General features: G+C 40.3%; 1 protein-coding gene across 4 annotated transcripts in view; it reads right to left on the bottom strand.

The window, feature by feature from the left end:
- The window catches only part of KAT2B (lysine acetyltransferase 2B), an 87,726-nt gene that overhangs the window by 41,916 nt on the left and 18,616 nt on the right, over positions 1-27,194 (bottom strand). For all 4 annotated transcript variants that reach the window (XM_087712847.1, XM_087712844.1, XM_087712845.1 and 1 more), the window contains exons 2-6: positions 12,163-12,289; positions 8,473-8,618; positions 8,219-8,308; positions 6,269-6,450; positions 2,639-2,830 (exon numbers count right to left, since the gene is read on the bottom strand). In XM_087712847.1, the coding sequence (XP_087568973.1) occupies positions 2,639-2,830; positions 6,269-6,450; positions 8,219-8,308; positions 8,473-8,618; positions 12,163-12,289 (737 nt within the window). The remainder of the gene's footprint in view (positions 1-2,638; positions 2,831-6,268; positions 6,451-8,218; positions 8,309-8,472; positions 8,619-12,162; positions 12,290-27,194) is intronic.

Genomic DNA, 27,194 nt, shown 5'->3' with positions numbered 1-27,194 from the left:
TGTCTATTATTTTAGAAAATTTAAACACTGTTCCATCTGTGATAAGAAATTAATAGTCAAGATGGCTTTTGATATTTTAGATACTTCCTAGAAAGAGCACAAAATTCTATAGAATCAGACAGTATCTGTAAACAAAAAAGAAGTTGAATCAGGTAATAGCTTCTTTGGTCACTGTTCTTTCTCTGGATTAATTTCAAGGTGGTACATTTCAAGCATTCAGAACAAGAAAGCAATCATCCCAGAAACCAAACCAGCAGGGAGAAGTAGACACATCACTTCGCAATCACATCACAATCCTCAATAGTGATTTTTCCTGGACATATTACTATTTCACTGACAAACTGCTTGTACAACCCGGTAAACCTAGTGACCCGCCTTCAGTTTCTAGGTCAGGTGACTTAACCTGCTTTCTTCCACAACAGGTGGCGAATTACCTGACTGTTCCATGCTTGCACATTCATTTTCCAACATAGACTCATCAGAAAACAATATACATACTTAAACTACATCATAATACTGAGACTGCTTATATTGCTAGTGTCAGCCCTGGAAGCCATCTTTTTCTTTGGAGGTTCTGGGCTGCCACATTTAGTGCCTGGAAAAATGGGAAGGAGGATTACAAGGAGTCGATGGAGGATTAGCGATAACAACATTCCTTTCTCTGGAATGGGAGTGGGCATTAGGCATGCACCTGGAAGGGAGTGACTGGGGGTTGTCTCCAGTTGGGACGGCGGATTGATTGGACCATGTGATGGACTTGTTGGTGCAGGGAATGGATCTTTGACTTTCTTTTGGGTGGGGAAAACACCAAACTCTCAAATTTGGGTTTTCCCAGATGTGCCAATATAACATCTCTAATAAAATTTAACTTTGAAGAACTTCAAGCTTCGGAGTCTTCTTTCGTTGGGGGTTTACTTGGAACCCTGACAGCTAGGAGTTAGGCGGCATATAAACTTAGTAAATTATTATGATTGGTCACATAGTCAACCTGTTTAGTCTGGAGTTGTTGTTTTGTTATTACATGTTATTTTCTGTATATCTTTGTTGTCTGGGCTTTTGCCATTTAGATCTAGTACCTATACTGTATTCACAACTTGTTTCCCTATTAATGGTAAGAGCAAGATAGCAAACTTAAATAAGCCATTTTGTGCTATTTTTTCCCCCTCTAAAATCTATATGAATATTTACACATTTGTATTATTTGAAGTCTTTGGCTTATGAAAACTACCATTTTGCCAAAGTCTGTTCAATGATTTTTAAGATGCTTTGTGAATGGAAGACTACATTTATGGAAATATTCACATTCTGAGCAACATTTTCAAAAATGAAAATTTGCAATTAGGAAGTCTTCCGTTGAAATGCAAAAATACATGGTCCCAGTCCAAACCAATTTGTATCATTGGCTATAAATATTTTAGGCACACTAAGGATTTCAAAACTTTTTCATTATTTGAATCCAGATGAAATTATAATTGATCTACTGATTGACAGATGCTTTGGAAAGACTACAATTCTTCATATACAGGTAGGCCAGTACAGGCAAATACATTATTCCTAACAGAAGATATTTTTTCTGCTGTATTAATTTCCTATTTATATATACAATATTCTGACACCAATTTGCAGCAAAAGCAACCTTACCCTAACTGGTTTATGCTGAGCTTTTTATCCTGTTTTCATTTGATAAACAACAAATCTTCCTAAATACTCTGCTATTCTATACATATTTATTCAAGTACCACTGAAGTGAATCACACTAACTCCTAGGCTAATGCAGACCTGTAATCCAGATACTGAATGGCATTAAGTTATGCCACAAAGGTGGAAGGGCACTTCATATGAATGTACAAAGAGTGTGTGCGCATGTGCTTAAATCATGATGATGTTTCCTCCATTTGCTTTTTATGATCTATTTGTCAACTGAACACCCTCCCCTCCAAATATTTATGAGAATTTGTATTTAGAAACTCTGAATCCACATCATTAATTTACATATATGGAGTTCTTCTGTCAACACCAAGAGAAACAGATTTCCAGTGTTTCAGATTCAAGTATAGGAAGCAAGGGCTTTAAAATCCTTTTGTGTGTGTGTTTGTGTGTGTGTGTGTGTGTGTGTGTGTGTCATACTTTATGATAAAATTTATACTTTATAGCAAGCCAATGCTTACTGAATAGCCCACAATTAGCTGAGTTTAACAGCATATTAAGTCAAAATCAAGCAACCACATTATGGCTTACAATTATCAGGAACAAAGTGTTAAATAACTAAAGAATGGTTCCAGAAGTCTTTAACAGAAAACATTCTTCTAGAATTATTCTATAGTTTGTTTGTGTACTTTGTTAATTGCAGTTTCTCTTGATACAGCTATCCATGATAAATAATTACGGTGTATTTTCCTTCAGATTTTACAGTAAGGAGAGACTATTACAATAATAGATCATGATAACACTGAAAGGACAAAGCTACCATATCTGGACTGCAAAACTCTGGACTGCACTAAATGATAATCAAAAGAATTTTCTTTATGTCTCTCTACCATCAAGTAGTTATCTGCAATTTTGCAGTCCAAACCTCTATAAAAGAGGAATCAGTACTTTTCAAATTAATCAGAAAGTTGATAACTTTTTTAAAAATTACTTGGGAAAATGTGTTAGGATTAGTGTTCGTTTCTCAAGAGGAAGTTTGTCCTTTTCCTGTCTTGCATGTTCAAGAAGTTGCCGCCTCATAACGGTAAAAACAGAGCGCAGTAATGTTCTCCCAAAAATTTGTGTGGTTTCATATTGAGGTAGACTGTCACAAAACTGGGGGACATTGCAGTAACACAGCCACCTACAAAAGAAAAAATAAAATACAGACTCAATTAATCCAAATTACTATGCAATGCATTTCAATCAAACTTAATAACTGTTTACTTTATAGAATGCATCACTGAAATTTCTAAACAAGCATTTTATATTATATAATTATTCTGTATGTGTTCTGTAACTAACTGAACTGAAGAATACATTTACATTCAGCAGAATTGTATAGCCTAAAACAGGGGTCACAAACCTTTCAGACCTCAGGGACCACTAAATTCATAATTTTAAACCCCACGGACCACCAATATGATCTGCCTAATGGCTGGATGGGTGGACGTGACAAGGTGGTCATGTGACTGGATGGGTGTGGCCAACTTGATGTCACACACATAGAGGGATGCCTCTACTCGTCACTCATCGCCTGCCCACCCGGGATCCTTAGGGCCCCAACAGGAAGCAGTTGCTGTAGCTAAGCAGCCACTATGAGAAAGAGTTGACAAAACAACTGGCTCATATCAGATTGGATCTGACCAAGAAGGAGGCTCAGTAGAAGCACTTCACTGAGGACTATGAGCATAGGGTTTCCAAGCAAAGGGAAGACTGGCAGGAGTGCAAGGCCAGGTACTGGCACCTGGAGGATCAGCAGACTGAGATGGTCAGCCAGTTCCAGACCACGATGCAGTCTCACTGGAATGAGGCCCTCTGGCTTTTCTCAATCAATGGCACTTCCTTCCAGCCTTCTCCCAAAGTCCTGCACTAGGTGGCTGAAGCAGAACCCAAGCCAGAATTTCTGCCCCACTCTGAGCCACACAAAAAGACCCAGAAGAGGGAGACTCTCTGCAGCAACACAAACCATGGTTTTGCTTCCCCATGGGCTTTTACAGAAAGCATGTATCCAGCCCAGGGGCTGTAGTTTGAGGACCCCTGATTTAGGGCAATATAACGCAAATAATTTTTCTGGGGACCCCCAAAATTTTCCCATGGACCACTTGTTGGTGACTACTGGCCTAGGAGATTTCCTAATATCTCCTAGATGAATCCAATTGTAATAGATTATGAACCAGATTCCCTGCCAGGCTTGTGAAAGGAATCTGGCTGGGGGTGCCTGATGAGGACTGGTTTTCTGGAAAGGGGGTCCATTAGGGATATTGGGAAGCTGATAATGTAAATTGAAGTGCTCCAAGGAGTCAGATCCCCTCCCAGGAATGTGTTTATATGAGTGATTGTGAGGAGGTATTCTACTTTTGGGACCAGCCAGCCAGCATGGGGAAGAAAAGGCCCTTTGCAGGGGCGGGGGAGGGGGGGACCTAGAGATGGGTGAGAACATTTCATTGATAATGGGTAGGGGAGATATGGTAGGAGGCAAAGGGCCACCCTGGCCCTGGCTTCTGGCCCTCTGGGCTCTACCCTATTTTGCAGTCAGCAGGCTTTAGATGCCTGGGCTTTTGACTGTTTAATGCCAAGTCAGACTGTAAAAAGGCTAACCCTCATCTTGTGACTGCAGATGAGAAGATTCACCTAGAGTGCATTATGAAGATCTGGCTGGCTCAGAGGGCAGGTGCCCATCTTGTCGCTTTGCCCAGCTGGGTTTCAGGTTTGGAGTCAGGTATGGAATCAGACAAAACCTTAGGTCAGCAATGGGAAAATGATAAGTGTAGTCCAAGAGTCTCTGATGGTTCTCAACAGTGTTTCCCCAGATTACCTGCTCCTTAGATTGAGCTCTATAGATCATTTAGGACTGTTACTTCTCCACTAGCGTCCTTGATATGTAGCAACCTGATTGCCTAGGCTCCTTGATTCCATAATTGGGCTGGCAGTGGAGTTTCCCAGGTTTATGATTCTGGAAACTTAATCTGTCTTTCTTTTCTGGAATTAGGAGTCAATGGCAACTTGGGAGTTCTTGGATACCATAACTATGGGCCTATCACAACATATGAAAGGAGGCCTAATCTGGTTTTGCTATCAAAGTCCTGACAGTGTGATCTGGATATGGAGGAGCTCTTATTTGTTCCCTCCTGTCCAGATCAGATTGCTACTTGGTAACCATGAAGTTATCTGGCACGATTTCCCATTGCAAGGAGGCTCGCCCAATCAACCAAAGTAGCCTTTCAGAGCTTGAGATTGTTCTTGATAGTCTGTTGCATAATCCAATTGAGGTCATGTTTGCCTTCTGGAATGTGGAGGGTATGCATCTGATTTCACTCCTATGGCCTCTTTCCTACTGTGAATCCTGACAATCTCCTTGAATTTACCAAAAACATTAATAGATTAATAGATTAATTGACTGGGCAATTAATAGATGAAGAGACACCTAAAATGCTGTGGAGGGTGATAAGGAATGAATGTAATTGTCAAACCCCTGAAAATTTCTGTAAAAGCCCATGGGGAAGCAAAACCATGGTAGAGCCTATGCAGGGCAATATTAACTGCTATGGGTAGTTATGCTCATCTCAGCTATTAATTTTGTGATATAGTTTTATATTGTTTTTATTGTTTTAAATTGTACTGTTTTCATATTGTTTTTAATACTTTCTGAGCTGCCCAGTCAGGTTATTGACATGGGTGGTTATATAAATGTGAGAAATAAATAACTGCTAACTGCGACTTGATGAAGAATATGCCACTGGATTTTCTATATTTATTAAAATTTAAATCTTTAGGTGGCAGAAATATGTAGTGTCCTACGACATCTGTCATTTATCTACTTGCTATTTGTCAGAGTTAAACTACATCTGAATATAAGGGTTCTGCTATGCACAATTTATTCATTCCAAAGCCACCCTCTAAAAGCATAGTCATTTTTATTCCAGTATGTTTATCTTCTGCATGACATATCAGAAGAAACCATTGCCACCTGCTATCTACTATGAACTATCTCAAGACACAGTGAAAACCTAACGTGTGTGTGTGTGTGTGTGTGTGTGTGTGTGTGTGTATATTTGTAAGTAAGTAAGTTTGCAGGTCTTGGAGTATTCAGGTCTTTTCCCGTGTAAGATTGACAGTATCTTGGCAAGGTTTCGATGAGGTCATACTTGTCATCTTCAGGCTGCTGCCTTTGGCTTCGTGCTTGTGCGAGCAAAACGTGATTGGAGCTGCCGTTTTTCTATTGGCTTTGTTGCTTTAAACAGATTGGTTGGCTGTGTTGTCACATCTTGATTGGTTGGTGGAATTGATGTTTGGTGAGGGTGATGGTGTCCTGTGTCTGTTTTTGTGGCTGGGACTCGTTTATTGACTAGGGCTAGATTCCAGATGTCTGGTAGGCGGGAGGTATCATCACGTTTATTCATGTTGTGGGGGTGTTTCTCTATTTTGATAGCTTCCATAATTATTCTCTTGTTGAAGTTGTCAAGATATTGTCAATCTTACATGGGAAAAGACCCGAATACGCCAAGACATGCATACCTACACCCGTGAAAATCTATGAAAACAAATATATATGTATGTATATATGTTTATATACTGTTACCTTGTGTAGTTTATTTTATAGCCAGCAATGTCATCATTAGGTGATCTCAGTCGCCACTGGGAAGGTGTTTCCAAGTGCCAGTAATTGATGCGATTGAGAAACATTTTAGCCAATTCTACTATGGTTTGTCTCTCTTTCGATGGTAGATGACTAAATTTGTATTGCACAAAATTATTAACTCCCTTAAAGAAGAAACAGAAAGGAGAGGAATTATGAAAACCTGATATAAAATCCAGAAATTTTATGGACCTAAGGAGAAATAACTTCTAACGAATATTTTCTATAGAAAATTTTACAACATCTTTACTGATCAGCTTGTATCTGGTTCATATTTTATGTCATATATTGGTTTCTTTGAAAAGAGACTACAGGTTGTCCTCAACTTATAATAATTCACTTAGAGATCGTACAAAGTTACAACAGCACTGGAAAAAGTGACTTAGGACCTTTTTTCAACTTACAACCATTGCAGCATTTCCATGGTCACGTGATTTACATTTAGATGCAACTGACTCACATTTACGGTGGTTGCTGTGCCCCAGGGTCACGTGATCCCCTTTTGCAACCTCCTGACAAGCAAAGTCAATGGGGAGGCAAGATTCACTTAACAATCAGGTTACTTATTTAATGACTGCAGTGATTCACTTTACAAATGTGGCAAAACTCACTTAACAAATACCTCTCTTAACAACATAAATTTTGATTATAAGTTGAGGATTGTCTGTATATCACTCTTTATAATACATAGTTTGGCTGATCACAATGGCATATCTTCATCAACAATATATGATGAGATATTAACTTCATTATAACTAACAGTGATTTTATGTTGGTATACAAACAAAAGATCAATAACCAGATGGGCAAATTCTATATAATAAACCATGATGTTCAGGGATGTCCTTCAGTTTAAGACATGTTTCGCATCTAAAGGTGCTCTTCTTATGTCTCCAATTTTATAAAACACATCGATAGTATTAAAAACTATAATTCTGGAGTTATGAGCTAAAGTTTGTAAATAAATGTAGTTTCTAATATTGCATCCAAAGTTTTAAGCTCTCCATTCCCACCAATGTTTCTTCTCATTTGAAGGTATAGAGAAATACAAGAAGAGAAGGGGAACTGAGATCTCAAATAATTATTGTAACTCAAATGCTTCTTTGTGCCTGTATCTCCCATTATGGTTCATATCACAGCATCTTAGTGTATCTTCCCTGGCTGTAATAAATACCATTCCAGTTTCATATATGAACCCAAACTGCATTTGCCAAAATAACTTTGGTCAAAATAATCTGATATAATTAACCTAGATTTGTTCATGACATTATGAATTTCTCAAATGGGTGCTTAAAACAACCAAAATTCCTATACAGTTTTAAACCTCATTCTAGTACAATGAGCTTATTAAATGCTTAACAAAACTAATGCTTATATATTAATCTCAGCTAATAACAATAGTTACCTTCCTGAATCAGCACCTTAGTTTCTAAAAATATCAGCTACCTACCTAGGGTCTTGTAGTGATACAAATTGTATCAGCTACTGGATTCCTTTTAAACATCCTCTTTTGTATTGCTAAGGTGGATTTTCCAATTTACAAGATGCTTTTTCCATCCAATTTCCAGGGGCACTGAACTAAAATACAAAGGCCTCTCTGCAGACATGTACAAAAGAATACATTAAGAAGAGTACTACTTAAACTAAAGATAATCATTATACATACAGATGAATGTACAAGTTGAATTCTAAAATACATGCAATAGATTTACAATGCTTGTCGGCATAATAAAAGGAAAACTATCCTAATGTGAACTTTTATGTTGACAGCTTTCTTTCCTGGTCAACATAAGAAAATCATATTTTTGTACTGTCAGAGACTCTTTATCTATTTTTAAAGAACTATTAGATAAACTTCGTATCATACTAAAAGATCCTGCATGTTTACTTTACCTGTTCAATACTAGGTTTCTCAAATGGAGGACTTTCCAGAGATCCTTCCACAACAGGTTTCCCCATATGTAATATACACTTCCTCAAAAGCTGTTGAAAAGAGTTGGAAAATGATGATAAAATGTGACAATTTCATACTTTTATTTATGTTTATAACATCTCTACGCATTTGTAAGTGTGGCTTAGATCAGTGCATTTGAAGCCACAGCTGCAAGTTAAAATGTATTTTCTAAACAGAAAAGAATTCAATTTACCTTGAATAAGTAGAAATAAACCTGCTTCGTATCTGCATCTTCTTCTTTGTGAACACAGGTGAAGAGATACTCAACATCCAACACAATTCCCAACAACCTGTTCATTTCTTCTTCTGAGACATTCTCCAAATGGGAAACATGAGCGGCTAAAACAAACAAGGAAATCTTAGGCTTTCAAGGAAAAGGTCAAGCCACTGAAAATATATAGTACAGTCATTCTTGACTTGATGCCCTCTTTTTATGTATAGGCTTCAATTCATCTTGGGGAAATCATAGGTTTGAGGAGCCTAACAACACAATGCCAATCGTAAACTAGCAAGAGTCAAACTTGTTTATATCACCCTGGAGCAAACATTTGGTAAAGCCTATTCAAGCTCTGAAGAATTACATTCTTTTCTACAGAACAATGCACTGTTTACAACAATGATCTGAATCATTTTTAGGTTTTCTTCTTGTTTAGTTAATGAAAGATTTATTTGTAGGAGCAAGCACCATTCTACCACTATACTAAACCATTTTTGGAAATTATATAAGGGATTGATCTTTTATTATATGTTTAATATTATACATTTCATATTGGAGGCATGTTTGCTATTAGGAGAATGTTTGGGTAACAGTTTACAAATAGAAGGAACTACTTCATCTGCCTTAAATGATACTGTAATCTAACATTTCTTACAGATTTCCTTCTGAGATACAATTTTATTTCAGATACTAATCAAAGATCCATTTTCTCTAGGAAAATTTTGAAATGAAAAACTCCACTAAATTTTATCAGGATTTTCTACTGCCCAAGTGCTGGATATTAATAACTCATTCAATTTTTTTTGAAAAACATTAATTAGCATATATCCCTGATAACTTAACAAAAATAATATTTCTGTCTTAAAACCTTAATAAATGGTAGTTGTTATCATGCAACAGCCAGATGCTAATTAGGAAATTAGTTAAGCTGTCATTTTAATAACACCATTTAAACTCTGAAGACTAAATTTCTATCATGTTTTCTTCAGTAATATATGTATCTGCCTTAAAACAGAAGTTTTCAGATTTTTGCTTGTAAAAGCATCATAGTCTTTTTGTTCTTGCAAAGCTAAACATAAAAGATGATCAAGATGAGCCCAAGGGCGGGCGTCAAACATATCAGTTTGGAGTCACTACAATCCCGTAAAAGAACTAAATCCAGCTCCCTCCCACAAGTCTATTTATTCTAATCTGGTGCCAATTCACCTTGATCGTTAAAGTTCAAATTCTTGTGTATATGTAGCATAAAATAAACTTGTAGTACTTTTGAGCCCTATTCTGGCTCCTGACACTAAATATAATTAAAATCCATTGTTTCAGTGGCCTTGTTCTATAATAAATGTCACTAGTCACTTTCAAATGTGACAAGTTGTGGATACTAGCTAATTAAAGCACGATATATAATGGAACGCTAGCAGTGGTGGGTTTCAAAAGTTTTTAGAACCTCTTCTTTAGGTGTGGCCTGCTTTGTGGGAGTGGCTTGCCAGCCATGTGACCGGGTGGGAATGGCTTGCCAGCCATGTGACCGGGTGGGCGTGACCAACTTGTAAAATATGATGAAACTCACTTAACAAAGCTCTTGCTTAGCCAACAAAATGTTGGCTCAGAAACTCTGGCATTTGAAGCACCAAGTCTTAAAGCTGTCAAGGTACAAGACCCTTGCACCCCTAACCCTTTAGAAAAAAAAACCCAGGAGTGTTCAAACTTGACAGCTTTAAGACTTGTGGACTTTAACTCCTAGAATTCTTGTTTTTTAAAGGTAATAATGTTTAATAAAAATTATATTTTTTTAAAAAAAAAAAGACTTGTGGACTTCAACTCCCAGAATTCCTCCTCCAGTCATGTTGGTTCAGGAATTCTGGCATTGAAGTGTACAAGTCTTAAAGCTGTCAAGTTAAAAGACCCTTGCATCCCTAACCTTTAGAAAAAAAACCCAGGGGTGTTCAAACTTGACAGCTTTAAGACTTGTGGACTTCAACTCCCAGAATTCCTTCTCTCGCTCTTCATTTTGATGATGTGTGGATGGGCGCGGGGAGGGAGCTGGAACTGGTTCTAAATGGCACTATAGATTTGTGGAACCTCTTCTATAGAAGAGGTTAGAACTGGCAGGAACACACTCCTGAATGCTAGTTACACAATCTTTGTCCAGGCTTTACTCTATTTACTCTATTTTTGACAAGGTATGCAAGCCAAGTGATAGTATGACATAGGTTCCCCTTATAATCTTGCTTTATCACCCTTAGAGGCAGGATTGATGGCTTATCTGAAATAGCTTTAATGCAACTTTCATCCTATTAAAATGCACATATAACTATAGTACTTATACACATACATGTATATAGTATAGTATAGTATGGTATGGTATGGTATGGTATGGTATGGTATGGTATGGTATGGTATGGTATGGTATGGTATGGTATGGTATAGTATAGTATAGTATAGTATAGTATAGTATAGTATATAAGGTGAATACTTATACAAATAAATAAAATGGCATTACATACAAAAACACAAACCCCAAACTCCCATATATTCTTTATGACACGGATTCCTACATTTTTATCTTCATATTTCCTTTTTGGTATCTTAATGAACATCCCTCTCCTAAAAATCCAATAATGAAAATGAACACCAATGAACAATGAAAACAATACAAGTAATCCTCAACTTACAACCTTTCATTTACTGACTGTTCGAAGTTACAATTCCGCTTTAAAAAGTAAATTTTTCACACTTAGCAGCAACCACATGGCCAAAGTTTGGATGCTTGTCAATTGGCTCATATGTATGACGGTTGCCGTGTACAAGGTCATGTGATCATCTTTATAATCTTCTGACAAGGGAAGTCAATGGGAAGGCAGAATCAATTTTTTAACCATGTTACTAGCCGTGGCACGACAAAACCGCAGTCCACTAAAGCGCGCCCAATTAAAGCGCGTACCTGACGTCATCAGCAGCGCGACAAATACGACCGCGGAGAAAAAAGGGCGCTTAAAAAGCGCTTTTAAAGCAAGCCGATTCACGTAAAGGTAAGGGTTAGGTTTAGGGTTAGGGTTAGGTTAAGGGTTAGGTTTAGGTTTAGGGTTACGTTAAGCGTTAGGGTTAGGTTTAGGGTTAAGTTTAGGGTTAGGGTTAGGTTTAGCGTTAGGTTAAGGGTTAGATTTAGGGTTAGGTTTAGGGTTAGGTTTGGGGGGGTTAGGGTAAGGTTTTTGTGTTAATATTAACTTTACCGCTCACAGCGTGATGTTTTCGTCGCGCTGTGATGACGTCAGGTACGCGCTTTCGTCGAGCGCGCTTTAGTCTACCGCGGTTTTGTGGTGGAACAGTTACTAGCTTAAGAACTGCAGTAATTCACTTAACAAGCATGTCAAGAAAAGTCATAAAAGTGGGCAAAATTCACTTTAATACTTTCAATTAACACATAAATGTAATGCTTATTTGTAGTTGCAAGTTGAGGAATACCTGTATAATGAAAAAAAATTGGAAATATGATTTTATTGTAACAATGTATTTAAAGCATTCTTCACGTTTCCCTTGACTTACATCTTCCCCTTGACTCAATGTGCACTTGCCCAAGAAAATACATATCACAGTTTGGGAAACCCTGGGATATACTCTAATATTCACAAAAATATTTTTGAAAAAGAACAAACAAAGAAACCTTACCTAGTGCATGATTACAACTACGACACGGTTCACTAAGGCTTACAACAGACTGCTGCAAGTCTACCCTGGGTGGAGTAGGAGGTGGGTTAGGGTTTTTCCAGCCATTACATTTACAAGAATCCTCTGCCTGTAATTAAAAAAAAAAAGAAATGGAAAACAAATAGAAAGTATGCAAATTTAAATAATACCAATTATTGCTATATTTCTGAAAATATGATAGCAGAGTGTATTCAGTAATTCAGTAAAAGCACTATTTACTTTTATTCTACAATCATCCATATACAGCTGCTAAAGAGGGTTTCAGGGGAAGATGATAAAGTCTGGGCCATATAAAATGTGAGGAATAAGATGATAATGTTCTCATGTTTCTTCTTCTCATTGCTTATTTTATCTTACAACCAATTAATATATGTACCTATATACATACAGATCCATATATACTAATTTTGAAACTTGGGTAAAATTTGGACTCATAGGAGGACATTTCTCTTAGTCTCTCTGCAGCCTCCTTTACCCAATTCAAGTATTAATACTTTGTGTACGTACACACACACACACACACACACACACACACACACACAAACACACTACATAACAAAGAAATCATACAATGCCTGCAGATATTTTGGATTACAAACCATGTAATTCTGCACCATCTACAATACTAATTGGACAGATTTAATCACAAAGACCTGGAAAACACCTAACTGCCCACTCATGTGTATTATTATATATATTTCAACAACTTCAGAGAGACTCTATGAAAGATTCCAGGGATAAAAATCCTAAAGGGGAAAACAACTCAAGAAGCGTGGAAAACTGAAAAATGCAATCATAAAAGCTCAGTCCATCACAATACCACTAAAAAAGAAAAACAAGAAATTCAAGAAACCAGTATTATGGCTGCATAAAGATCTCTCTGACAAACTGAAAGACAAAAAGGACGTGCACAGAAAATGGAAAGAGGGACACATAATTAAGGCTGATTATCAGCATACAACAAGAACATGCAAAGATGAAGTCAGGAAAGCAAAGGCTCAGAATGAACTAAGGCTTGCTACAAAAGTCAAAGATAATAAAAAAAAGTTTCTTTCAACATATTAATAACAAGAAAACAGTGAAGGAAACAGTAGGACCACTAAAGAGAGAAGATGGCAAGGAAGTAACAGGCAGTAGGGAGAAAGCAGAGCTGCTTAACTCATTTTTTTGAATCAGTCTTCACACAAAAAGTATAGCCCAATGTACAAAAAAAAAGCTACTGTGAAAGACAAACCAGAAATAAAAATTAATGAATATTTTACCAAGAATCTTATTCTTGTTGCAAGCCATACTTATTAACCCGGGTAAAACTTTCTTTCAAGAATTAAACAAAATAACCGCTAGGTTCATTTGGCAAGGACAAAAAGCGAGGATTAAACTAAAGTCAAAGCAAGATAGCAAGGAGAGAGGGGGTTTAGCATTACCAAATTGGGAATTATACACATTAGCAGTAACAATAACATGGGTGAAAGATTGGATAGAGCTAAAGAATAAAAGAATTTTGACCTTAGAAGACCATGATTTGCAAGCAGGTTGGCATACATTCCTATGGGATGATAAACATAAAACGCCCAAATACTTTCAAAAACATTTAATTAGAAGTGCGTTATTGCAAAACTGGCTCAAAATCAAAAAAATACACTATGTAGAAATCCTGAATTGGCTATCACTGACAGAAACGACGATCCATCCAAATTTTATAGATATGAATAAAATGCTAAGATACAGAGACATAAATGACAAACAGGGAAATTTAAAAACAATTGAAGAATTGGCAGAACAAAACATGAAAGTTGACTGGCTAACCTACTTGCAAATCAAAACTAAACACAATAATGATACTAAAATATATGACATTGAAACGGAACCACACGAATTGGATAAAATAATTCACAGCTCAGATAGAAAGATGATAGGGAGAATATATAAATTTCTCCTAAAACATAAAATGGAAGAAACAATCGTGAAAGAACAAATGATAAAATGGGCACAGAACTTTGACTGTAATATTGAGTTGGATAAATGGGAAAAATGTTGGGGAACAAACTTAAAAATGACATACAGGGAAAATCAGTACAAAATGTTTTACAGATGGCACCTGGCACCAACAAAGTTAGCTAAAATCTCAACAAATACGTCCCCAAAATGCTGGAAATGTGAATCAATACATGGAACATACTATCACTTATGGTGGACCTGTGAGGAGGCTAAATTTTTTTTGAAAAGGATCAAAAAGTAGCTAGAGGTAATAACAGGTGTTAAAATAGAATGGAAACCTGAAGTTTTTTTAATTAGGAATAATGACTGTGAAATATAAAAAAGAAATTCAGTATTTAATATTACATATAATTACGGCGGCAAGGATTGCCTTTGCCCAGAGATAGTAAAACAAATTAATTCCAAGCGAAGATGAAATAATAAAAAAGGTTATGGACTGTTATGAAATGGACAAATTAACAAAAAAAAAAAAAAACAGGGAAAGGAAGAAACAGAATACTATCAGATATGGGATAAATGGTATAGGTGGATGGAGGAAAGAAACAAGGATCAATGAAGGAAGGCAACAAAGTCCAAAAATAGTAGTTAAGGAGAATTAACACATATATATGTATCCAAGTGGTTTAAACTTACTAGAGGTAATCAGCCAATATAGCAGACAGAGGAATAAGATAAGAGCATTAAGAATGGTGAAATGCAAATGAAATATAATAGAAGGGGAAACAATATAAGGTGAGCGATATCGATTGGCAATTGCTATTAGAAAGAACAGGAAGCTCCTGTTCGTATTGTATTGTGTAAATGTAGTATACATCTAAGTTTTGTGTGTGTGTATTTTACATGTTTGTAAATTTTTTTTTTTTGAAAAGCAAGAAAATGGTAAAAGAACACCTATCTGACCTTGATGAATATAAATCACTGGAAGCTGACAGATTACATCCTGAAGGAGCTGGCAAAAGTTATCTCAAAACCACTGTACCAAATAGCACAGGGGAAGTACTATGCTAAAAACAGATCATGCCAACCCAAAGCTGATTTCATTCCTTGATAAATTAGTAATTAAATTAGTAGACCAGCAAAATGCATAGTATATTCAGATTTCAATAAGGCATTTGACAAAGTAGACCACAATCTACTTCTTGGTAAGCTAGAAAAAAAGTGGAATAGACAACATCACCACCAGATGGATTTGTAACTGACTGACCACATAGAGAAAAGTACCAGTGGGATACCATAAGGCTCTGCGTTAGGCCCAGTACTCTTCAATATCTTAGATGAGGGAATAGAAGAGGAACTCAACAAATTTGCAGATGATACAAAATTGACAGAAATAGTCAACACCTTAGAAGACAAACTCAGGATCCAAAAAGATCTTGACAAACTTGAACAATGGGCTCTACCCAACAAAATGAATTTTAATGTGGAGAAAATCAAAGCTTTACCTTTAGGCAGAAAAAATCAAACATGTAAGTACAGATTAGACAAGACCTGGCTCAAAAACAATAACTGTGAGAGGGCGCTTAAGAGTCCTAGTGGGTGATTATTTGAATATGAGCCAGCAATGTGCAGCAGCCAAAAAAACTAATATAAAAAAACTAATATAATCCTGGGTTGTATAAACAGAGGTATAGAATCAAGATCACGTGAAGTATTAGTGCCGCTTTACAAAATCCCAGTAAGACCACACGTGGAATAACTTCCAGCCTCTTCTTTTCTACTGCTCTGCTCTGCCCTGCCTGCCCTGCCTTACCCTACTCTACCCTACTCTATCCCAGTGTTTTTCAACCACTGTGCCGCGGCACACTAGTGTGCCGTGACATAGTGTAAGGTGTGCCGTGGGAAAAACACCCGCCTATAGTCAATATAGGCACAGAGTTAAAATTTTTTAACATTTTCTAATGGTGGTGTGCCTCGTGATTTTTTTCATGAAAAAAGTGTGCCTTTGCACAAAAAAGGTTGAAAAACACTGCTCTATCCTATATATGCATATAAATAAAATATGCAATACTGTAGAAACCGTCTTTTCAGAGGTAGACATCAAATTAGCTGAATGATGATGAAATAATTATGAACAAAATAACTTTGTTTTTCAAGGTTTTAACCCAAAAACTAAAATAACTGGGTAAGTGTGCTAGTTTACTTAAGCACTTATCTATAGCAGTTTTTCCAAGTATAACCAGTAGTGGGATTCAACCAGTTTGGGAGAACCAGTTGTTAAGTTTCTGAACAGTTTGGTGAACTGGTTGTTGGAAGAAATAATTAGGGCAGAGAACTGGTTGTTAAACTATTTGAATCCCACCACTATATATAACCCTTTATACAGTTGTAGCCTTTATTTATATATATTTATAGAGACAGAGACAGAGACGAGACAGACAGACAGACAGACAGACAGACAGACAGACTGAGTTTGGGAACATCAATCTAACATGAATATTATGAGTCACTGTTTTTTTAAAAAAACGATACAGGCACTGAAATACTGTGAATTTTTTAAATAAAAACTTAGTCTTTGAATTTTAACTTAAACTCCATCATGATTATTTCTATAATATATAAGGATAATTCAGTACATTTTACTAATAAAATAGGTAAATTACATGTAGAATTTGATGTTTTCCTGTAAAACTTTTATATATAGCGAAGCAGTATATTTTTCAACGGACTATTAAATAAACATTTTTCCTGATTTCTCTCAGATGGAAGTCTCCTGATCCTATCATCAAATAGCAATGCACAGCCAATCCCCCTCCCCTAATCTATAACAGGATTCGGGGTGAGGGGGACATAGAACAGATAAAAAAGAAGAAAAGTGAAGCAAAATATCAAAAGTTGATAAAAAAAATGTCTGAACCTTATAAAATTTTGTGATTGAGGTAAGACAAATAGTTGTCATTTTAAGAAATCAGCTACTGTTCCTGACCTCCAATTTTTATTTTCTTTCTTCAGTTTAGAAGCTGTTATTAAAGACCACTTGTGATGGTAATATTCCAGAAAAAATGCATCTGGAAATTGTATTAATGCAATAATGTGGTTTCTCCCCTTCTTATTTGTATTTGAATCCTGACAAATTTGCCAAATACAATTCTTAACTGCCTTCTAGGTGAATAGTATGCCTGTAAAAAACACTCTCTCAAGCATTAATGTTAAAAAAACACAGAGAACAGGACTTTCAAGATCTATGAGCAATAAATTGCTGCTACAAGCAAATTAGAAGCCTTTATGGGGCACAGAGCACAATTTTATCCAGAAATGAAAAAAACCATCGTAGCATAATTATCCATAAACTACAAGCTGAAATACCTACACAAAAAAGTAGTATTGCACAATAATTAGCGTAAGGGATGAAAACGAACAGATGTAGCAATATTGACATTCTGAATACTCACCTGCCAAAAAACACGAATACCAACCTCCCCCTACATTCATAGAGAAAGTTAAAAAAGAAAGTGACTGTATTTTTATGTTCCCAACTTTATTTCTAGATTCTTTTTTAAACAATAAATAAGGCATAGTAAGGACTCATATCCAGGCCCTTTTCCCCCCAACTTCAGAACAAAAAGGAGCTTATAAACTTGAAGGCTAGTGCAGATCCAGGTCATTTAAAGATTAAAACAAGTTATTTGAATGGTATTTGAAACCAACTGGAGTAAATACACTTATTTTAGAAGGGGTTGGGGCAAGGTTCACATCATCTCTCATTAATTAAGACAAACATTTTTAAACTTTGTTCAAAGGCAATAAGTAACCTTCAAACACAATAATCTCCCTGAAAAGTATCCCTCCAATTACACACTCCAACAACCACTGTTTTCTATTCAACACTGAGCACTTTACTTTTCAGAAACTTAAATCACATCCCATAGAGCACTCTTTTCTTTGTGTGTCCCCACTCCCTTCCTGGGTTTAATAAAATGGCACTGTTCTACTTTTAATTAGTATGGGACGCATGAAATTATGTTGTGAAAACACTAGGAGGATATTCAAAAAGAAAATATTTAGTGTATCACAGGAGACAGCATTGTGTTGTATCATCTGTATAGAATTTACTGGATTTAAGTTTTATATAAAATAAGAAATAAATAACAGGGAAACTAATCACAGTATCTTTGGGCTGCAGTTATACATAAGACTGATGAATTGTTTGTCAAACAGAATTCAAATGGCAAATTTCACTACAGTAGAGGGTTTAGCTTAAATCCAGTTGATTTCCAGTTTTATGAAAGCTATTATTCTTTACTCCAGGTTAATTAGCTTGCAACAGCCAACTACAGAACTACATCGTGGATAGAAAAAAAATCAAGCTGTGGTTTATTGGAAACTTCTAGTTAGCACAACTGCAAAACAGTAATTCAGAAACCTCAAATGTCCTTAATAAGATAAAGACCGTTGGCTTACCTGAATGGTCGTTCTCTAGGCGCTGCGGAGTGTCCAAGCACGGGTTAACTTCAGCTTGCTGCCCAAGGAACTGAGTTTTAAAATTGTTGTAGCTCCGCCTCTTGGTTGCCTCAGAGGCTCAGTTTCGAAAAACAAAGAAGATCCAATAGTCTATAACTCGAGCCAGTCCAAGTCCAAGTCCGAGACATAAGGTGAAATACACCTTGCGGCCCACTTCAAGGGTGGGGTTGGACACTCTGCAGCGCCTAGAGAACGACCATTCAGGTAAGCCAACGGTCTTTCTCCTAGGCGATGCTTGGAGTGTCCAAGCACGGGACATGCCAAAGCTATGTCGAATTCGGGAGAGAAGAAGAACTGTTCAGGGCCACGGTGCTTACCACGACTCTCTGCAAAACTCTCCTCCCAAACGATGCTTCAGCTGAGGCAAACATGTCAAATCTATAGTTCCGTATAAATGGAGACGGGCTGGACCATGTAGTGGCACGGCAGATTTCCTCAATTGGCACTTGAGTAGCCCAAGCAGCCAAAGTTGCTGCGCTCCTTGTAGAATGCGCAGTGATGCGAGGAGGAACCGGCCTGCCTGAGTCTCATAAGCCATTTTGATACTGGCTCTGAGCCAGTGTCCTATGTGGAGGAGGTGACCTTCTTCCCCATGGAGACAGGTTGGAACAACACAAAGAAGGCTTCCGACTTACGAAATGGATCAGTCCGCTTCATATAGATGCGCACCGCCTGTCGAATGTCCAGCTTGTGCCATGTTACCTCTCTCGGGTGCCTGGGACGCGGACAAAAGTCCGGAAGTATGACCTCCTGGGCTCTGTGAAAGATGGTGTTGATCTTTGGGACAAAGGCAGGATCCAGCCATAGGATGACCCTATCGGAGTGGATGATACAAAGGTCGTCCCTAACCAACAGGGCGGCCAACTCTGATACCCTGTGCACCGAAGTGATGGCGACTAGGAAGGCAGTCTTTAGGGTCAGGTGGAGCAGGCCCACCGTCCGTAAAGTCTCAAAGGGGGGCGCGGAAAGCGCCTGTAGCACAACAGTCAAGTCCCAGGTTGGGTACTTGTGGATCGTGGGTGGACAGATGTTGAAAGCCCCTTTTAGGAAGCCCCGAACCTGGGGGTGTCTAGAAAGTGGTAACTGAGAGTCTGTGGACAGAATGGTGCCCAAGGTGGCCACCTGCCGACGGAGAGTGTTGGGCGCGAGGCCCTTGTCCAAGCCATCCTGCAAAAAGTCCAGAACTTGTGGGATAGTTGCAGATGAAGCCGTTATTTGGTGATTCCGGCATCACTGTGAAAAACATGACCAGGTCGCTTCGTAAATTCTGATGGTGGATGGTCGCCTAGATTCCTGAATAGTCTGGATGACTCTATCAGAGAAGCAGTGAAGCCTCAGGAGGTCCCCCTCAAGTGCCAGACGGCCAACTGCAGCCACTGGGGCTCCGGGTGTTGAACGGCCCCCTGGCTGAGGGAGATTTGCTCCTGAGGTATGCGCCACGGCTGGGACACCGACAAGCTGACAAGGTCAGCAAACCAAGTCCTCCTCAGCCAGTGGGGAGCCATTAGCAACACCTCCGCTTCCTCATCCAGGATCTTCCATATGACAGCGGAATCAAGGTAAGAGGGGGGAAGGCATATAGTCGACCTGGAGGCCAGTGGCACCGAACAGCATCTGTGCCTTCCTCCCCGGGACAGTGGAACCTGGAGAAGTACCAGGGAAGGTGCATGTTGGCCGGCGAGGTGATCAGGTCGACCACCGACTTGCCAAATCTCTGGGACAGTTGGTGGAATAGCCTCGGATGAAGTCACCACTCCGAGTTCTGGATGGTGGTTCTGCTTAACCAGTCCGCTGTCATGTTGTTTACGCTGGAGATGTGATCCACCTGTATCGAGGCCAGAGGTCTCTCTGCCCAGCAACCCAGGAACTCGGCTTCTGACATAAGGGCCAGGGACCGCGTGCCGCCCTGATGGTTGATGTAAGCTTTGGCAGCTATGTTGTCAGTCAGAATCAGTACATCGCGGCCTCTGACCTGATTGAGGAAATGGCGTAAGGCTAGCCTGGCCGTGCGAAGCTCCAGCCAATTGATGTTGTGGGCGAACTCCGCTTGCGACCATCTGCCCCGGATCACTGAGGTTTGTAGGTGGGCAACCCAGCTGAAGAGGCTGGCGTCTGTGATTATTACCTGGTGCTCCGGCTCCTTGAAGCAACTGCCCCTGAGGAGAGTCTCTGACTGCCACCACCGGAGGGAACGGAGGACCTTCAGGGGGATCCGAATCACCCGTCTGGAATTGCTGGCCTTGCATCTCTGGAGAGGGAGCAGGAACCACTGGAGCTCTCGCATATGCAACCGTGCCCATGGGACCACCGAAATGCACAATACCAGCTTCCCCATCAGTTGCAAGAGAGAGATGATCGACGCTGAGCCGGTCGAGCGGATGCTCCTCACCAGCGCCCTGATGCTGTCTACTCTCTCTTGCGTGAAGAAGACCTTGCAGGACTCGGAGTCGATGACCGTTCCGAGGTGCTGGATTCTGCTGGTAGGATTCAGATGACTTTTGGCAAGGTTGACTGAGAACCCGTGGAGCTGCAGGACCTTGATGGTGATGTTCAAGTCGCTCTGGGCTTGCCCCCTGGACGACGAGTGGATAAGGATGTTGTCCAGGTAGCATTCCAATCTCACGGGAAGGGCACGGAGACGCGCAGCAAAAGCAGCCAGCAGCTTGGTGAAAGTCCTCGGGGCCGACAAGAGGCCGAAGGGGAGGGCCCTGTACTGGAAGTGGCGATCGGTGAACTGGAAACTCAAGAACTTGCAATGCCCCAGGTGTATCGGAACATGCAGGTACGCTTCTTTCAGGTCGATCGAAGTCAGCAAATCGCCTTGTCTGACGCAGCCCAGGATGGTCTGAAGGGACTGTATCTTGAAGCGTTTGTAAGCCAGATGTTTGTTCAGCTTCTTAAGGTCCAGAATCGCCCTCACCCCCCCCCCTGATGACTTGGGGACCAGGAACAGGATGGAGTAGAACCCCCTGCCTTCCTGACCCCTGGGGACTTCCTCTATGGCCGCTATCTCCAGGAGATGGTGTATTTCTGCCCTCATAAGATGGAGTTTGTGGGCGGATCTTGGAATTGGGCAGTGGAGAAAAGTTCTCAGGGCAAAGGACAGGAACTCCAGAGTTAATCCGTGGCAGACCGTATTCCTGACCCAACTGTCTGTCATGGTCTCCTCCCACTGGACGGCATAGAGTTGGAGACGGCCGCCTATGGGGGGAGGCCTGTGAAGGTCACTTAGACTTCCAAAAGGATTTGTTAGAGTAACCCCCTCAGAATTGCCTGCGGTTCCCCTGCTGCCTGTCCCTGTCCCTAAACGAGGACCTATTTTGGAAACAGTCCTGGGGTGGAACGTATGGACGACTGGGCCCACCAGATGAGGTGGATGGCTCATTGTTACAAAAGGAACCCTTACAAAAGGGCTGACCCTTACATTCCTGCTTTTTGGTGACCGGGGGAAGTACCTTGCGTTTATCCTTGGATTCTATCAGGTCCAAGGCCTCCCCAAAGAGTTTTCCCCCTTTGAAGGGAGTGGAAGCCACCTTCCACTTCGCCTTCACATCGGCCTGCCAGTGGCGAAGCCACAGCAGGCGCCTCGAGGTGATGTTAGAGACCAGGGCCCTAGATGAAAACCTAGTGGCCGTGAGGGAGGCGTCAGCGGAGTACTCTACGGGGGCAATTATTTTATTGATGTCCTGCCTGGTCCTAGAGTCTCCTGCCGGAAGCCCTGCCAGCAACTTTCAAAGCCAAAACAGGGCTGCCCTGCCAAAGTGGGAAGAGGACGAAGAAGCCTGCATGGCCCAGGCGGTAGCCAAGTGGGTCTTGTGAGCTGCAGACTCCGCCTACTTGTCCTCAGCCTTAAGCCCTTCCAGCAAATCAGCAGGAAGAGAAGAAGGAGAGGAGAGGGACATGATAGGGTCATCCACCTGGGGAAGTTTCAGCAACTCCTCCCGGGGGGTGTCCATAGTATAGAGCTTCCTATCAGTCCCGCTAGGGTTTGATATGGAACTGGGCTGGACCCATTGCCCTTGTATAATGTCAAGAAACAACTGGGGGGCTGGGACCAAATCCAAAGGCGGAGGCACCTACTTAAACAGGCCTGTGCCAGAGTCCTGGGGCCCTATGGTCACACCAGTGGTCTGATCTGAGGGGGCCTTGGTCACGGGGGCTGGAAGGCCCATTTGGGGTCCTGCTGCACGAGCCTTGGTGAGAATGGCTCTGAACATAGCAGGGTTGAAGAGACCTGAACTGGTGGACTGCTCAGGAACAGAGTTCTCATCATCAGAGAGAACCGGAACCTCTACCTCGGTCTCCTCCAGGTCCGAAACCTCACTGATCCCCGTGGGTGTGGGAGAGGCCTCCCTAGCTGCTGGGACCTTTGGCTTAGCTCTGTGACTTGTCTCAGCAACGGTCGCTACTGCGGGCAGTTTGGCTGCCAGCTGTTGCATGCCATCAGATATGCCACGTGAAATGGCACAGGCCACTATGTCCTCCATGGCCCTGGATAACAGGGGCCCCTGATCTTGGGGAGAAAGGGGCTCTAACTCAGATGGGGCCAAGGATTCCTCCTCAGCCCTGAAATCCATGTCCTCCAGGGAATCTCCAGCCATGGAGTGGACCGGAGACCCCAGAGAGGCCCAAGAGGGATTGGGAAAAACCCAAAATCCTCAGCAATAGGGCCTGAAGGAGAGCCTTCCTGCTGGGGAGCATCTATGAGAGACCCTACCTCCGCCTCATTTGCACTGGAGCCCCCGAATAGTCTGTGCTGTGCAGCCTGGGCCTTCTGGAATTGCTTTTCCAGGGCCTTCTGGCATCTCACAGCCATCTTTTCCTCAGCCTTAGAGGCCTTCCCAGCTGTGGGCTGCTTCCCCTTCAAAGGGGTGCCCACCCCATTACCCTTAACCACTGGATTGGGCTTGTTGCGCTTGCTGGGAGTAGGCCCAGTCTGGCTGTCCTCTTGCCTCTCCCTGGTGCTGCCATGAGGGCTTGTTTGCTTCTCCATGGCACTGAATGCTGAATGCACAGGCCTGAGTAAGGGATGGGCCAAGATCAAACGCTGGGGCCTGGTGGAGAAGGGCCCAGGAGCGCTATGCAGGGAGGGCTGATTGGAGCCGGCTAGAGTAAGTAGCCAAGCGCCTGCAGATCCACACTGAGGCAGGTAGGGTGGCTCGAAGGCCAAGGTTCCCTGCGGCCGCTGGAAGGATCATGAGGGAGAGGGCCTGACTGGCCACCCAGAACTAGGCCCTGTGCTTATGGCGGCCCTCCGCGGTGATCTGCACATTCTGACAGGCTGCACGGCAAAGTTTGGGGCCTGCGGAGCGAAAATGTGCCAAAACCATTTAAAAATGGCGGCTGTTCGCGCGCTCGCGTGCCTGGAGCAGTGACAGGCTTCGGGGAGCCTAGCGCTTAGCAAGGGGATCCTAGCCTTAACTTACCTTTTGAATTTGTGGGTGGCCGCCAGGTGAGTCCCTGACGCAGGGAGCTGCCCGATTAGCCCTGGGGCTGGCAGCTCTCCAGAAAGCCTATCTGCGTGATTCTGGAATCAAGGGCTCAGGCGGAGGCTAAATTGCAGAATTTTTCTGTGCTATCCCCTTACAGGCAAGAATAAAAGAATCAAAGGACTAGGAAGGAAAAAACAAAAAAGGGAAATAAAGGGAGCTACACTAAACTATGCAAACTACCAAAAACCGGGATCCAGCTTGATGCCCAAGTACTGGAGCACAGACAAGCATGTCCTATAGGGCGGCTGAGTTTTTTGAAACTGAGCCTCTGAGGCAGGGGTGGGTTTCAACCGGTTCGCGGCGGTCCCTGCGAACCGGTTGGTCGCCAAACCCGGAAGTAAGTAACTTCCGGGAACGGCGAAGCCCCCCCCCCCGTGCCCACACGCCCGCTCCTTACCCGGTTTTAATGAATTCTGCGCTTCCACGCATGCGCAGGACGCATACAGCGCCTGCGCGATCCTCCAGGAGCAGCTGGAGCATCGCACAGACGCTAGTACGCATGCATGCGCCGCTCACGTGCGCGAGGACGCCGCCGGCCTCGTTCCAACCGAACCGGTTGGAACGGGGCGAGAAACCCACCCCTGCTCTGAGGCAACCAAGAGGCGGAGCTACAACAATTTTAAAACTCAGTTCCTTGGGCAGCAAGCTGAAGTTAATCCATGCTTGGACACTCCAAGCAGCGCCTAGGAGAACATCTAGCCTCTGGAAGCTTGTTCTAGATTTTTCTTCTTCTATGGGTATTTAGTTCTCTATTTTTGTACATTTCATTAGAAATCCATTTTTCCTAATCCTTATGAATATAAAGTGGAGGAGTTTTGTTATTGCTATCATTAAACAATCTGGAATCAGAAATCTTTCCTATCCAAACCATTCAGCTAGCAGTTGAACTTACCTATCTTAAGTCTAGCCCTGATATATTATTCAATATATTTATATTATTAAATATGTTCTATCATGTAAGTTATCACAACAAAGTTCTTTTCTTTATCTTCAATCTAACACAGTCATTTTCAGAATCACATTGCTTCCTTTTATGACCTTTGTTACCATAGTTAAGTGAATCACTATTGTTGTTAAATTAGTAACATGATTGTTAAGTGAATCAGGTTTTCCCATTCACTTTGCTCGTCAGAAGGTCACAAAAGGTGATGACGGGACACTCCAATTGTCATAAGCATCTGAATTTTGATCACCTGACTATGGGGAAACTACAATGGTCATAAGTGTGAAAACTAGTCATAAATCACTTTTTTCAATGCCCTTGTAACTTTGAATGCTCACTAAATGAACTGTTGTAAGTCGATGAATACCTGTACTATAGCAGGCAATCCTTCTCAGAGTGATGATCAACAAAAGCACCAATTTTGAGCAAGGAGGTTAAAGAGAGTTACATGGTTCATGAAAAAGGAATTATAAAGATTATATACAAAGCTCTGAAATGTCAGGTTACCCGTTCCTGTTACATACACTCTTAAAGGGCATGCTGGGACAATGAGTTATTTGGAAGGTTAAGCAGTGTCATGATGAAAAGTAAAATAAAAATAATCTAATTGTGTTCATTTTACTGTGATTAAAATAAAATTAAATATAGAATATAACTGCTTTGCAAATATTTAATAAATGTCCTCTTTCATCATATTACAAATTTCCAGTGCAAATTTTTGAAAGGATGTCTCTGCAAAAGGTTTTCAGATGCCACATCCTTGCCTTACTATTGCAGTGTAAAATGTAGACATTATACAGAATAATAAAGCAAAATCTAATTCTTACTAAATCAAGTGTACTAAATAATTATTCTAAATTTTGTATGTTATTTTTAATGGAACACACAACAATTTTTTTTAACATTTGTTAATTTTATTTTGAATAAGAAATTTTAACATTGAAAAATCTTGTAAAATTGGTAAACAAAACAACCCAGAAACAGTAATTTAGAACAGTGTTTTTCAACCACTGTGCCGCGGCACACTAGTGTGCCGTGACATAGTGTAAGGTGTGCCGTGGGAAAAACACTTTATATATAGTCAATATAGGCACAGAGTTAAAAAATTTTAACATTTTCTAATGGTGGTGTGCCTCGTGATTTTTTTCATGAAAAAAGTGTGCCTTTGCACAAAAAAGGTTGAAAAACACTGATTTAGAAACACTATAATGTTGCATTTGATGGTCAGTTATAGATTAAAAAAGAGTAGACACAAACTCATATTATTAGCTATCCCTATATTACTACTATGATATATTTAATACTTTTCAATTGTGCTACATTTTAACATTTTTTTAAGTTACAGTTTTTTTTTCCTATCATGGATTAATCAAACATGGAATTAATTGCTTTAAAATAATTAAATAATTATGGAACTGGGTATTCACATAGACTTAATGTCAAAGAACTGTGATGTTGATGCTATTATACATCTTGACACAAATAATCTGTCCCAAAAAGATGTACTTTTTGTGCATGATGATTTCCAGAGCTTTGGTATGAATTTAATAGTATAGGCTGTAGGCTTATCTTTTCAGAGGTTTTATCAGTATATAATAAACAAAAAGGAAAAGGCCAGTGTATAGCAGAGTTTAATGTGTGGCTAAAAAAATGTAAAATGGAAGGCTTTGATTATATTAGTCATGATATCTGTACCTGGTCCAATGAAAAACTGTACAAAAAGATGGTTTGCATCCATCAAAGAAAGGAACTGAGTTACTTGGCATTAAATTCACAGATTTTCTAAATAAACATTTAAACTGAACAGTGCGGACAGAGAAATAATTAATACATAACATTTCTGTCCCCAGCAATCTAAACTTAATAGGGTTATCAATGCATGTAACATAGATGTTAAGGCGGGTAAGACTATCAACCTTACTGTCAAGTAAAAACAAGCATTTAATAGTGAGTACCATACCATGTGCACTAATCAAATAGGTGGTAAGGCAGTAGGGGACCACACAGGTTATGTAGAAAGTAAACATAGGGTCAGTCAAAATGGACTCAAATATCTATGTACCAATGCACAAAGTATGAAGAATAAACAGAGTGAATTAGAA

This window comes from Thamnophis sirtalis, unplaced genomic scaffold (genome assembly GCF_051295495.1).
Source record: "Thamnophis sirtalis isolate CommonGarterSnake01/CBP01778 unplaced genomic scaffold, rThaSir2_p1.2 scaffold_4, whole genome shotgun sequence".
In the NCBI taxonomy this organism is placed as follows: Eukaryota; Metazoa; Chordata; class Lepidosauria; order Squamata; family Natricidae; genus Thamnophis; species Thamnophis sirtalis.
This window is presented reverse-complemented; position numbering and strand designations above follow the sequence as displayed.